The following is a 14836-nucleotide window of genomic DNA, read 5'->3' on the forward strand; positions in this document are numbered from 1 at the left end:
GGATTGTGTGTCCCCACTGTGTGTGTGTGTGTGTGTGTGTGAGAGAGAGACGGAGAGGTTTGTGTGACTGTCTATGTGCCATTTATAAGTCCTCTGTGCTCCCTTATGCAGTTACAACATTGATTAGCACTTGGCTGCTCAGATTGCACTGTGATCCAGCGATTAAAAAGGGCTGGGAAACACGCAGAGAGAAATGAAGGCAGCCTGTTTATGAGCATGAGGCAGGAGTCCCTCAGGCAACACTATCTGAGAGCCTTGCCTACAGGGGGAATGGGTATGACAGGGAGAGCTGTACTCGTATAACACCCATCTCTACTCAACTCCAAGTAGGGCTGCTGGATTTTGGTGGTTACCATGTGGCTGTTTTGTACAGGTTTGGGGAGGTGTTAATGTATTAATTAAGTGTTTAATGTATTGGACTTATATATAGCTTTTTCTAGGTGCTCAAAGTGATTAACATAGTAAGGGGAGGAAAAAAATGTAGATGTTCCTTTTCCTGTCCTCCAGGCGGCATTCCGGTCAGACATCGGGGCCCTCCTGGAGCAGGTGGGTACGGGGAAGGAGTCTCTGAGTTTCATGAAGAGAAGGATGCGCAGGCTGGCTGCACAGTGGGCCTCGGCTGCACGCAGGCTAAATGACCGTTTGAGGAGTCAATGGAGGGAGCAGAAGAGGGTGAGTGTGTGGTGACTGTGGAGAGAGAGAGAGTTTCTGTGTGTCTGCTATGAGTCAAAAGGTTGACAGTTCACTCATCTCTTCCCATGACAGTGCAGGCCAGTAATATGTTGTGCAGGTAGGTGCCCATTTTGGTTTGCTATATTTGATTCCCGAAAGAATAGGCCGAGACACTGACAAAAAGATGGAAGGTTGACAAAAGACGGATCAAGACGAGGTGGCCTTCATGAACATTACAGTGGTGACGTTTTTCTCCACTAGCGATTACGGACCCATTTGCTGTGAGTGGTGTTACTGTGAATGGCTGAGAGGAGTAGATTTGTAAGGAGGAGACTGACCAGCCGTTATCAGGAGAGCAGGCCTGGGATTTATTGTCTTTAGGGCTCTTTAACCAGCCTAACCTTTTACAGGGACATTCTCAGAGTGGTGGAGGAGCCTGAATACAGGAACACTGCTTTACCATCACTGATGAAATTACAATGACTGTAGAATCTCCCCAAGCCTGCCCTTTGTGTCAAAAACCTTTTCGTAATGTCATAAACGGTTATAAATCAACCTCAGAATAATATTGGCATGTGTGTGTGCACATGCCTGTGCTTGTCTGCAGTGCACTAGATGGATTAAACAGTACCTGTGCTGATTTTCCTTTCACAGTGAAGTGAATAACATTAGATTGACAAGCTAACCACCTCCGTCACCGGCTTCATAAGGAAATGCATCGGCGACGTTGTCCCCGTAGTGAAGGGTCGCTGCTTCCCCAAACAAAAGCCCTGGATTAACACGGAGGTTGGCGCTAAGAGAAAGGATGGGGGACAAAGGATACCGCACACAGGGCTATCGCAGAGGCTACGGCTACAACCCTGAGGCTACGGCTACAACCCTGAGGCTACGGCTACAACCCTGAGGCTACGGCTACAACCCTGAGGCTACGGCTACAACCCTGAGGCTACGGCTACAACCCTGAGGCTACGGCTACAACCCTGAGGCTACGGCTACAACCCTGAGGCTACGGCTACAACCCTGAGGCTACGGCTACAACCCTGAGGCTACGGCTACAACCCTGAGGCTACGGCTACAACCCTGAGGCTACGGCTGAGGAAAGGAACAAGTACAAGAAGTCCCTCTACGCAAAATATCAAAAGGACGATAAGGTATAAGGTGGAATAATACTATACAGGCTCCGACCTACAGTCCATTACGGATTACAAAGGAAGACGCTCTCTGTCCAACGATGCCTCTCTTCCAGACGAACTCAATGCATTTTATGCACGCTTCGACCATAACATCGTTTCATGCGCGAGGGCCCCCACCAACCCAGAGAACTGGGTTTTCTCGCTCTCCGAGGCCAACGTGAGTAAGATCTTTAATCAGGTCAACACTCTCAAGGACGCGGGGCCAGACAGTACTCAAGAGCATGTTCTCAGAGCATGCGCAGATCAGCTGGCAGGCATTTTCACTATCCTCGTTCCTGTTCCCAATAACTCTAAAGCTTCAAGCCATAGTGACTACCACCCTGAAGTGGTTTGAAAGGCTAATTATGGCACACATCAACTCCATCATCCCAGACACCATAGATCCACCCCAATTTGCATACTGCCCCAACAGATCCAAAGACAACTTAATCTCAATTGCACTCCACACTGCCCTCACCCACCGAGATAAGAGGAATGCCTACGTGTGAATGCTGTTCACTGACTACAGCTCAGCGTTCAACACTGTCCACTAAAAGTTTGTCACCAAGCTAAGGACGCTGGGACTGAACACTTCCCTACACATTCACACTGCTATGCTGACCGTCAACATGGGGCCCCACACTGGTATGTGCTTAGTCCCTTCCTGTACTACCTGTTCACCCACGACTGCGTGGCCGTGCACTACTCCAACACAATCATCAAGTTTGCTGACGACACAACGCTGGTAGGCCTGATCACTGGCGACGATGAGACAGCCTACAGTGAGGAGGTCAGTGACCTGGCAGTGTGTTGCCGGGACAACAATCTCTGCCTCAACGACAGTAAGACCAAGGAGCTGATCAACACATCGATGGGGCTGCAGTGTAGCGGGTCGAGAGCTTCAGATTCCTCTGTGTCCAACTCACTAAGGACTTTAAAATGGTCCATTCACACATGCACAGCCGTGAAGAAGGCACAACATTGCCTCTTCCAACTTTTATTTACATATTTTTATTGAATCTTTATTTAACTAGGCAAGTCAATTAAGAACAAATTCTTATTTACAATGATGGATTACCAAGAGGCAAAAGGCCTCCTGCGGGGACAAAACACACATCACGACAAGAGAGACACCACAACACTACATAAAGAGAGACCTAAGACAACACAACATGGCAGCAACAGAACATGACAACACAACATGGTGACAACACATGGTAGCAACACAACATGACAACACAACATGGTAGCAACACAACATGACAACACAACATGGTAGCAACACAACATGACAACACAACATGGTAGCAACACAACATGACAACACAACATGGTAACAACAACATGGTAACAACACAACATGACAACACAACATGGTAAAAATGCAACATGACAACATGGAAACAACACAACATGACATCACAACATGGTAACAATACCACAACACATGGTAACAACACAACAACACAACATGGTGACAACACAACATGGTAGCAACACGACATGACAACACAACATGATAGCAACACAACATGGTGACAACATGACAACACAACATGGTAATACAACAACAACACAGCAGGGGTGGCAGGTAGCCTAGTGGTTAGAGCGTTGGGCCAGTACCCAAAAGGTTGCTGGATCGAATCCCCGAGCTGACAATGTAAAAAATATGTTGTTCTGCTCCTGAACAAGGTAGTTAACCGACTGTTCCCTGGTAGACTGTCATTGTAAATAAGATTTTTTCTTAACTGACTTGCCTAGTTAAATAAAGGTAAAAAAAAAACATGACAACACAACATAGCAACAACATTGCAGCAGCACAACATAGTAGCAGCACAACATAGTAGCAGCACAACATAGTAGCAGCACAGCATAGTAGCAGCACAACATAGTAGCAGCACAACATAGTAGCAGCACAGCATAGTAGCAGCACAACATAGTAGCAGCACAGCATAGTAGCAGCACAACATAGTCGCAGCACAGCATAGTAGCAGCACAGCATAGTAGCAGCACAACATAGTAGCAGCACAGCATAGTAGCAGCACAACATAGTAGCAGCACAGCATAGTAGCAGCACAACATAGTAGCAGCACAGCATATTAGCAGCACAGCATAGTAGCAGCACAACATAGTAGCAGCACAGCATAGTAGCAGCACAGCATAGTAGCAGCACAACATAGTAGCAGCACAGCATAGTAGCAGCACAGCATAGTAGCAGCACAACATAGTAGCAGCACAGCATAGTAGCAGCACAACATAGTAGCAGCACAGCATAGTAGCAGCACAACATAGTAGCAGCACAGCATAGTAGCAGCACAACATAGTAGCAGCACAGCATAGTAGCAGCACAACATAGTAGCAGCACAGCATAGTAGCAGCACAACATAGTAGCAGCACAACATAGTAGCAGCACAACATAGTAGCAGCACACACATAGTAGCAGCACAACATAGTAGCAGCACAACATAGTAGCAGCACAACATAGTAGCAGCACAACATAGTAGCAGCACAACATAGTAGCAGCACAGCATAGTAGCAGCACAACATAGTAGCAGCACAACATAGTAGCAGCACAGCATAGTAGCAGCACAGCATAGTAGCAGCACAGCATAGTAGCAGCACAACATAGTAGCAGCACAACATAGTAGCAGCACAACATAGTAGCAGCACAACATAGTAGCAGCACAGCATAGTAGCAGCACAACATAGTAGCAGCACAGCATAGTAGCAGCACAACATAGTAGCAGCACAACATAGTAGCAGCACAGCATAGTAGCAGCACAACATAGTAGCAGCACAGCATAGTAGCAGCACAGCATAGTAGCAGCACAACATAGTAGCAGCACAACATAGTAGCAGCACAACATAGTAGCAGCACAACATAGTAGCAGCACAACATAGTAGCAGCACAGCATAGTAGCAGCACAAACTTTGTTAGGCAAAGAAGACGATGCAGCCACAAGTGTCAGAGTGTCCATGATTTAGTCTTTGAATGTAGAGATTGAGATAAAACCTTCCAGTTTGAGTGCTTGTTGCAGCTCTTTCCAGTCACTGGCTGCAGCGACCTGAAAAGAGGAGCAACCCAGGGATGTGTGTGCTTTGGGGACCTTTAACAGAATGTGACTGGCAGAACGGTGTTGTATGTGGAGGATGAGGGTTGCAGTAGGTATCTCAGATAGGGGGGAGTGAGGCCTAACAGGGTTTTATAAATAAGCTTCAACCAGTGGGTCTTGTGACAGGTATACAGAGATGACCAGTTTACAGAGGAGTATAGAGTGCAGTGATGTGTCCTATAAGGAGCATTGGTGGCAAATCTGATGGCCGAAGAACATCTAGCTGCTCGAGAACACCCTTACCTGCCAATCTATAAATTACATCTCCGTAATCTATCATGGGTAGCATGGTCATCTGAATCAGGGTTAGTTTGGCAGCTGGGGTGAACGAGGAGCGATAACGATAGAGGAAACCAAGTCTAGATTTAACCTTAGCCTGCAGCTTGGATATGTGCTGAGAGAAGGGAGGAGGTTGAAAAGGTTTGGCATGGGCCCTCATGAAAGATCCGCAAAACGTTCTACAGCTGCACCATTGAGAGCATCTTGACTAGCTGCATCAGAGGTAAGGTGGTATGGAAACAGCACCGCCCTCTATGCCATGGCGCTACAGAGGGTGATTCGGATAGCCCAGTACATCACTGGGGCCGAGCTCCCTGCCATCCAGAACCTCTATATCAGGCAGTATGAAAAGAAGGCTCGGAATATCATTAAAGACTCCAGCCAACCAAGCCATAGACTGTTCTCTCTGCATCTGCACGGCAAGCGGTACCGGGGCATCAAGACTGACACCTATGCACACTCACAGGGCTCTACACACTCACGCACACTGATACTCCAACACACACACACACACAACAAGCACACACACTCACATACAATCTTAATTTGCGCTGCTGCTACTCTGTCTATCATCCTGATGTCTAGTCACCGTACCTCTATATCTACCAGTATCCCTGCACATCGGAAATATGGAACTGACCCTTTATAAACTGTGTTCTTCCTATTTTTATTTCTCATGGGTTTCTGTTCTACCTTGTTATTTTTAGTGCTACATTGATATTGATTACTACATTGTTGTATTTGGAGCTTGCAAGAAAGGCATTTCACTGTACAAAAACTTGAAGCTTGAATTATGCACAAAACCATGGCTGGAAAATGTGTAGATTGACTGCAGTATTCTTTGAGTTTACCACTCCGAGCATTCTATTTGTGCAAACCCCACTCCTTTAATCCTTCTCTAGTTAAAAAGAGGCTCATAACTTCAAACACCTGAGTGAACTTGAGACGCAGTGATTGATAGGTGTTTGCTTTGCTTTGGGAAAGCAGGCCAGTCTGGTCTTTGGCCAAGAGATGCTTTCAGAACATATATAAATAGGATTCTTCTTTTCATCAGTCTCTCTTTAGAGAACTATTAGCTTGGATAAGCCAGCACCAGCGTTGTCAACACACAGCATCCTTCCCAAGCCTGTTCCTTGATCAGCCTCCAAAAATAAGAGTCTCTTTGTTCTTTTTTTAACGGTGTGTTCAACAGTAATAGTTTCTGTCCATTAACTGGCCCCTCTGGGCTGGGCTGCAGCGTCTCTGACAGAACAGAACAGTGTGTAGAAAACAGACGAGGAGGAACTGCTGCGCTGTTGTGAAAACGCAGATGAGAGAACGATAATCTGCCGATGGAAATAGACTCGTTGAAGGGAGACTTCACGGAGGAGTGGAACTAGACAGCAGCCGTCTACCCCACCTGTCTCTCTCTTCTCTGTCTGCAACCTTGATTTTTCTCTGTCTTTTTCTCTCTACACTGAACTGTGCTTTCACAAAGGCAAAATTGCTGTAGACAACTTTTTAAACTTCCAATTCCTTTTGTAGTCATTTGAAAATGAATTATTTCATGTAGTTATGGTGATGTGACAAGTATTGTGTGGCTGGCATGAGTACCATGGCACTACAGTGACATGAGGATTCACTGGCATCATAGATGCAAGGGGCCTGTTGAGGTACTTCTGTCTGGTCATGGCGAGACATTTGTGTTGCGTCCACTCTTAACAAAAGCAGAGCAATAAATCGCAATTGATTGTCATCGATTTCCCTCTTTGTATTGAGTATGCACTGTGCAGTCATCTTGTCCTCTAGCAATTTCTCTGCATTGTGCAATATTCAATGGGTCTGTGTTGGCTGCCTTCACTGTGTCCTTCGTTTTCTCCCGTCTTTAGTGAGAATGGTTAAACTAGTTTGGAGCACGAACCCCGGAGTGGTTAGCTACTTTACTCTTTAGAAGTAAGATGAGAAAGTTTTGCGAGTCTAAAGTAACTGGGGAAGAATTAAAGGCTGCCGTCTGTTGAGAAATCACACAGTCTGATTTCATTACACAGTTAACAGGCTGGAAGTCCCATCCTCTCTCATCAGCAATTAAAACAGTATTGTACCATTAGGCATATTAATTATCTTCAGCAGGTCAATCGCTATTCAGATTCAAAAATTGTGTTTTCCAAGATTTGCTTGGAGACGAATGTTTCATGGCTTGCATTACTACTCTTCCTGTCTTTTTAGCATAAATATTCAGTTTGTTGCAATTCATCTCTATTCCAAGACCAGTGGTTTGTGGGGGACCTGAGATGTACAGACATGAATGAAGCTAATAGAGATAGCTATGGATAAGAACCATGGATCAGTCCTATTAGTTGGGAGCTCATCAGAATTAGACTGGAAACTCTTCAATCCTATGGTTGCAACCCCTCAAACTTATTTTTTTTCTTCTCAGATCCTGGTGCACGTAGGCTTCCTGACAGAGGAGTCAGGGGACGTGTTCAGCCCCAAGGTCCTGAAGGGAGGTCCTCTGGGGGAGATGGTCCAGTGGGCCGACATCCTCACAGCCCTGCACGTCCTGGGCCACAACCTCAAGATCTCTGTCTCGCTCAAGGAGCTGCAGGGGTGAGTCAGATGATGTCATGTTCTATCTATGTCTATATCTATATGTAAGGATGGGACCTATCACAGTATTCAGACTGCGTCTAGTGGTTCAGAACTTCTTCCTCTGGCTCAGAGTATATAAAGTCATGCATGAGAGAGGACTTTTTCAGCACCATGGATAGCTCCAGGGAGAACCTTACTGTGGCAATTCGAACTGTTCTGTCAATTCTTAATCCCCTCACGAATGCTCTAGTCCTGTGACATATATTTATTGAGAGTCATGTGACTTGTTGTGACATCATCATATTTTTCCCACTTTGAGATGTTTTTTTGCACACACATTTGGATGAACAAACAAGCTTAATTCTCTGGCACTCATGTCATACATATCTTATAAACACATCTCTATTTATACCGTCTTACCTTTTTAGGTGATGTGTAACCATGTATAAGGCAGCCCATCTTAGGGTTCATTCCCACACAGTGTGTTTGGTCTCACCCTGATAAGCCTCCTGCCTCCCTGTGGACTGGAGTTCCAGCCAGACAGACAGCGTTTATGTGTTCCTCTCCCAGCTCACTGACCCCAGACAGACAGCGTTTATGTGTTCCTCTCCCAGCTCACTGACCCCAGACAGACAGCGTTTATGTGTTCTTCTCCCAGCTCACTGACCCCAGACAGACAGCGTTTATGTGTTCCTCTCCCAGCTCACTGACCCTGACAGACAACGTTTATGTGTTCCTCTCCCAGCTCACTGACCCCAGACTGACAGCGTTTATGTGTTCCTCTCCTAGCTCACTGACCCCAGACTGATAGCAGTGGCTGGCTGGGCCACAGAGCAACATCCGGTCTAACCAAGGCTTTATTTATCCATCTGAAAAGATAACGCTATTGATTTTCAAGTCGGCCAGGTGTGACTGCTGGAGTTAAGAGAGCAGATGGATCAATCTGGGAGTAAATGCCATAAACGTCTTGGAGGACCCAGTCCCTGCTTCTCCTTTTATCTTTTACCCTTTCCCAGTTTCACCCGGCCTGGTCTAAATTGCAGTGTTTAAGTCGGACTGGAGATATTGGATATTGTCGATTCCTGCCAGTGCAGACGTGAGGCTGAGAGAAATTGGACAGGCAGCAGCATATGGTGTGGCTTCTGTTATTGAACATATATTCCTCACTGTGGGGAAGCGTCCGAGTTAGAGCTGCACTGAAGACTTAGAGCTTCCCTGTGATCTCAAATTGGAGTTTTGAAGAAAGCGGCTTTGATTAGGGTAGACTGGAGATCAGTGAGAGCGGATGGGATTCTGCCTCTTCTGCCCACGCTATTATTTACCTCACTAATTGGTGTCATGGAGTATTGAATTACTGCATTCAGTCACCACAGGGAATGTGTCTTGTGAATGTTGATGAAACCGCATGAGACTGACAGTAATTGTCAATCAGAAACAAATTGGAGCTGTGCTAAAGCCAAGTTAGGCTCTGTTTCCAAAGGTTGAAATGGTGTGTGTGTGTGTGTGTGTGTGTTCTAGTGTGTTTGTTTATTGGTATATGTGAATGTGATGGTCTACTGTAAGGCCCATGCAGCTCTCTATTTGTCAGGAAATGTAATGTGCAGCCTTAGAGAAAATATAATAGAAGGTTGAAATTGGAGCCTATTGGATTTATCAGACAGACCATTTCCCCCTTTTTCTCACAGAGAAAAGAGACGCAGTACATTTCCCACTCTTTTTATGATCCTATCTTCTCAAATTGGCCAATAGAAGAGATGCTGAATGTCCAATAAATTCCTTTCCAGGACCATTAATGAATAGGAAAATCTGACATTTCTCTCCATCTCTACCCCCCCCCCCCCCCTTCTCTCTCTCTCTCTCAAGTTGACAGATTGCTATATGGGGTGCATTCCCACAGATTCCCCCAGGGTTGTATCTATTTAGATTTCATCCTCCTATCTCTCCCACTCAGCCTGGGAAACATGTCATCCTAATATCCCATGGTCTGCATCGGCTGTTATGAGAGGACGATGGTTGGTATTGATGTTTTGCAGATCATGAATTGCTTGGTTTCATCCAAACCACCAGATACTGTAGCTACTACTACTCTAAGTGAGATATAGATTAGTAGTAGCTACAGTACCTGGTGGTTTGGATGAAACCAAGCAGTTTGCTTGAGTGGTTGTAATTATTTCTCATTTGTCACTTCCCCTGCCAGCTTTATGGACTAGTCCTCTGGCTCTCTTTTTTTCATACAATCTTTTTTATTCAGACGTCTCCGTTCCACTCGCTACTTCAGCTGAGGGTCTGTTTTCTCGGTTTAAGCTTCTGGCTCACGTCGCTTGCAGATGCTTAACTAAGCTGCTTCGGTATATTTTGAGTGATATTTTGGACAGAGAGGAGGACGCTCCTCTGCATGCAGACAGATTCATCAAGTCCGCCTTCGCACAGAAAAACAGCTGGAAAAGTCATTCTCCAAGGTCTGTTCCATCTGTAAATTTTCATGATTAATGTAAGCCCATTTTTCTGTTGCGGTTGGTCACGTTGTGGTAGTAGTTGGGGATGGTGCAGTGTGTTTTTCTATGTCACAGTATGAAAATATACTGTATGCCCTCACCACTGTAAGTCACTCTGGATAAGAGTGTCTGCTAAATGACTAACATTTAAAACATGGAAACATCCCATTATTGGTCACCCTCTTCCTCTGCTGTGTTGCCTTGACGGGCAGATGAGTCACTAGGCTGAGAGTGGGGATGGGAGGAAGTGATGAGGCTCCAGTCTCTGTCAAGGGAGGTGAGGTTAATTGAAGGGGGAGCCTCAGTGGTTGTGACATCATATTTGTCGGGAACAGCATCACATGTGCTTAAAGGTGCCCGGCGGCGGTTAGCCAAGCAGTGCAGACAGCTGTCACTTCCTCTAGGGGATCTCCCCCCTGTTCCTCCCAGTGCGACGTGAGTAATTAGCCAGCACCAGAGCATGGCTTATCAACACCCGAGGAGCAGAAAGGGAGGGGATAACAGCCTGACAGAGCTGGCTGGCTGGCTCTGCAGTGACGACAGGGCCAGGAGAATATTGAGAACCCCCCTCATACAGCAGCTCTGTATGTCTCCACCAACACAGACTCTGTCCTCCACCCTCTGAGACCACTAGGAGAGAAAGGGAAAGGGAGGGGGTGATTCCACAATATGAGGAACATGCTTCATTTGAACCCTCAGCACGAGTCCAATCAGAAGCATCATAGAACCGTGCAATAAATGACGTGTGGGGTCAAACTGATCTGGAATCAGAGATAGCATCGATAAGAGCACAGCCACTATGTGTATGGGAAGGAGGCACTAAGAAACATAACTCTCCCTGTCGTTTTACCCTTATCAAATCACCCGTTGAGGCTGATTTAGGCTGATTTAGGCCCCCATTAGGCTTCCAGAATGGGGGCTGCTGTGTGTGCCTGCAAGTGCTACTGCGCTCTCTCACCCTCCAGCCTTTCCAACGATGTGCTTTTGTTTCTCAGCTTTGAAAAGCCAATCTAAAGCATCCCTGTTAAAAATAGACTGCTGTGTGTTTACAATATGTTGCAGTGCGCAGCACTTTTACAGAATCAGAGTTGAGGGCAGATTTTTATCGTTCGCAGTGATCAAAGCATTTGGGTCACGGCACGATAACATGATAGAATCATGTGACTTGATGTGACTTGAGAGGGATTCGACTTCATCCAAGAGTCGTAGCGTGATGCCTAAATGAGACCAAAGGACTACATGGTGTGTTTTTGACAGTGTTGCATGTCAGTTTTCATGCAGTTTGAATCGCTACAGTAAACAACATATGGATGCAAGATATTGCAATCGCTGCTAGTTTCCTCTACTATATGCTGTATTGTAAACTCGGCAAAAAAAGAAACGTCCCTTTTTCAGGACCCTGTCTTTCAAAGAGAATTCATATAAATCCAAATAACTTCACAGATATTAATTGTAAAGGGTTTAAACACTGTTTCCCATGCTTCAATGAACCATAAAGAATTAATCAACATGCACCTGTGGAACGGTCGTTAAGACAGACAGCTTACAGACGGTAGGCAATTAAGGTCACAGTTATGAAAACATAGGACACTAAAGAGGCCTTTCTACTGACTCTGAAAAACACCAAAATAAATGTCCAGATGTCCAGGGTCCCTGCTCATCTGCATGAACGTGCCTTAGGCATGCTGCAAGGAGGCATTACACTGAGGCCTGTACTCTGGAGTGGGATTGATTTGGAGGTGGAGGGTCCGTCATGGTCTGGGGTTGTGTGTCACAGCATCATCGGACTGAGCTTGTTGTCATTTCAGGCAATCTCAATGATGTGCGTTACAGGGAAGATATCCTCCTCCCTCATGTGGTACCCTTCCTGCAGGCTCATCCTGACATGACCCTCCAGCATGACAATGCCACCAGCCATACTGCTCGTTCTGTGTGTGATTTCCTGCAAGACAGGAATGTCAGTGTTCTGCCATGGCCAGAGAAGAGCCCGGATTTCAATCCCATTGAGCACGTCTGGGACAAGTTGGATCGGAGGGTGAGGGCTAAGGCCATTCCCCCCAGAAATGTCCGGGAACTTGCAGGTGCCTTGGTGGAAGAGTGGGGTAACATCTCACAGCAAGATCTGGTAAATACATTGTTTACATTGTAACATTGCTCTTTGAAAATATTTACATTGTAACATTTCTCTTTGATTTGTTCCACTTGAACATTGTGACATTTAATTGGACACACCCTGTATTTTGAAAATAGGACCAAATATGAACAGCTGTTGTATACTGTATACATCCTGCAGTCGACATGGAGCAGGAGATCCCAAACACAGTTCACAGTAGCTGCAGTAGTGTCTGCTAGCTCCAGTCAATCTTCTCCACATTGAGATTTTGACTCACAGGGCTGACTGTACAGAGCCAAAAAGTGGGCGGTCGACATTCAACACTAACAATAAGCAATCAGTGAACAAAAGTGTGGAAATAGCATAACGAGTGGGTGTTCCACATTAAGAGGAAGCTGTGCTTTTGTTGTTGACGGAGGCAGCGTCTCAGTCTCTTATGCCCAACTCTCTCAACTGGCTCATTACCATGCCTGGCTCTGCTCTGCCAAGCAGGTCTCCACACTGCCACTACCCTCTCTCTGCCTGTTTCTTTTCTTCCACACTGAGCCCTCTGCACCCCATGGCCCCACCCCTGCCTCCTTCCTGTGAATGTGGCACGGCATCTGCCACGGCCAATTCTCCTCACCGCCTGACTTCTGCTCAGCTACAGTATAAGGTTCTCTCTCTGATATCTGGCAGCACGGTGCAGGTGGCCAGTCCACTCAGTGGGATACACCAAGATGGCCTGGTGCATGTAGCTGGTTCTTTTCTCATGGGGTGCCAGTCCATCCTCCCCTCTTCTTCCGCTCCTTCTCTCTCCCACTCCTGCCGAACTCACAGCAGGACAGTCAGCCCCAGATGTCTTTCCTCTAGTGTGTGCGTCAGACTCAGTGTGTGTGTGTGTGTGTGTGTTTGTTTGTGTGCACGTGTGTGCATGTGTTGCTTCTTATTCAACTGCTGCTCATTTTCAGCTCCATAACTGCAAATGTAATCCCCCTGTTCTCTCCAAGTTTGCAGGGATTTGCATATATCCAAGTAAAGCCCTGAACACAGCAGATTTAGTGCATTTGTGTGCAATACTGCCTCATGGGGTCACATAAGGCACTTTGTAATTATTAAACATTTGTTCTCACATTATCACACCACATTTTTATCTGATCTATCCCTTAAATAATTTTTTATATGTTCTAATAAATACCGTAACTCAGTTTTATTGGCGGACGTACAATCGCTGGAGAACAAACTGGATGAGTTCTGTTTCAGACTATACTTTCAACGGGACCTGAAGAACTGTAATATTCTGTCTTTCTCTGAGTTGTGGTTGAACTAGGACATGGACAATATACATCTAGCTGTTTTCTATGCATCGGCAGGACAGAACGGCAGTGTCGGGTAAGCTCAAAGGGGGAAGTGCGTGTCTCTTCGTTAGTTGGCGTGCGATCTGTAATATTAAGGAATCTGCTCGCCTGAGTAAGAATACCTCATGATAAGCTATAAACTCTATCTCAAGAGTTTTCACCTACATTTTTTGTAGCTGTCTATTTACCACATCAAACCAATGCTGGCATTAAGACCACACTTCACAAGCTGTAAACGGCTATAAGCAAACAAGAAAATGCTAATCCAGAAGCAGTGCTCCTAGTAGCCAGTGATTTTAATGCAGGAAAACTGAAATCCCTCTTACCTAATTTCTACCAGCATGTCACTTGTGCAACTAGAAGCAAAACAACTCTAGATCACCTTTACTCCACACACAGAAACACATACAAAGCTCTCCCTCACCCTCCATTTGGCTAATCTGACCACAACTCTATCCTTCGTATTCATGCTTTAAATAAAAACTCAAACAGTAAGTACCAGTGATGCGCTCAATATGGAAGTGGTCGGTGAAGCTGCTGCTAAGCTACAGGACTGTTTTGCTAGCACAGACTGGATGGAGTATGTTCCGGGATTTATCCGTTGGCATTGAGAAGTTTACCACATCAGTCACCGACTTCATTAATAAGTGCACAACGACGTCCCCACAGTGACCGTATGTACGTAGACATATCCCAACCAGAAGAGGGACACTAATCCGGACGCAAGAAATCCCGCTACGCCCGCCGATGAACCATCAAACAGGAAATGCGTCAATACAACAGATCGAATAAGATCGAATAGGCTCTGATGCTTGTCGGATGTGGCAGGGCTTGCAAACTATAATGGAGTACAAAGGGAAACCCAGCCACGAGCTGCTCTGTGACATGAGTCTACCAGACGAGCTAAATGTCTTCTATGCTTGCTTCGAGGCAAGCAACACTGAACCATGCATGAGAGCACCAGCTGTTCCGGACGACAGTGTGATCACTCTCTCTGTAGCCAACGTGAGTAAGACCTTTAAATAGGTTAACATTCACAAGGCCGCAGGGCCAAAAGGATTACCAGGATGCATACTCAGAGCATGTG

The 14836-nt window shown here is 45.9% G+C and overlaps 1 protein-coding gene across 1 annotated transcript in view; it reads left to right on the plus strand.

The window, feature by feature from the left end:
* The window catches only part of LOC110486558 (alpha-1,6-mannosylglycoprotein 6-beta-N-acetylglucosaminyltransferase B), a 69064-nt gene that overhangs the window by 26944 nt on the left and 27284 nt on the right, over positions 1-14836 (plus strand). Inside the window, exons 7-8 of the mRNA XM_036941277.2 lie at positions 508-672; positions 7653-7822. Coding sequence (XP_036797172.2) covers positions 508-672; positions 7653-7822 — 335 coding nt within the window. The remainder of the gene's footprint in view (positions 1-507; positions 673-7652; positions 7823-14836) is intronic.

The sequence above is a fragment of the Oncorhynchus mykiss genome, chromosome 13, assembly GCF_057628025.1.
Source record: "Oncorhynchus mykiss isolate SJ-2025 chromosome 13, ASM5762802v1, whole genome shotgun sequence".
NCBI classification, from domain to species: Eukaryota; Metazoa; Chordata; class Actinopteri; order Salmoniformes; family Salmonidae; genus Oncorhynchus; species Oncorhynchus mykiss.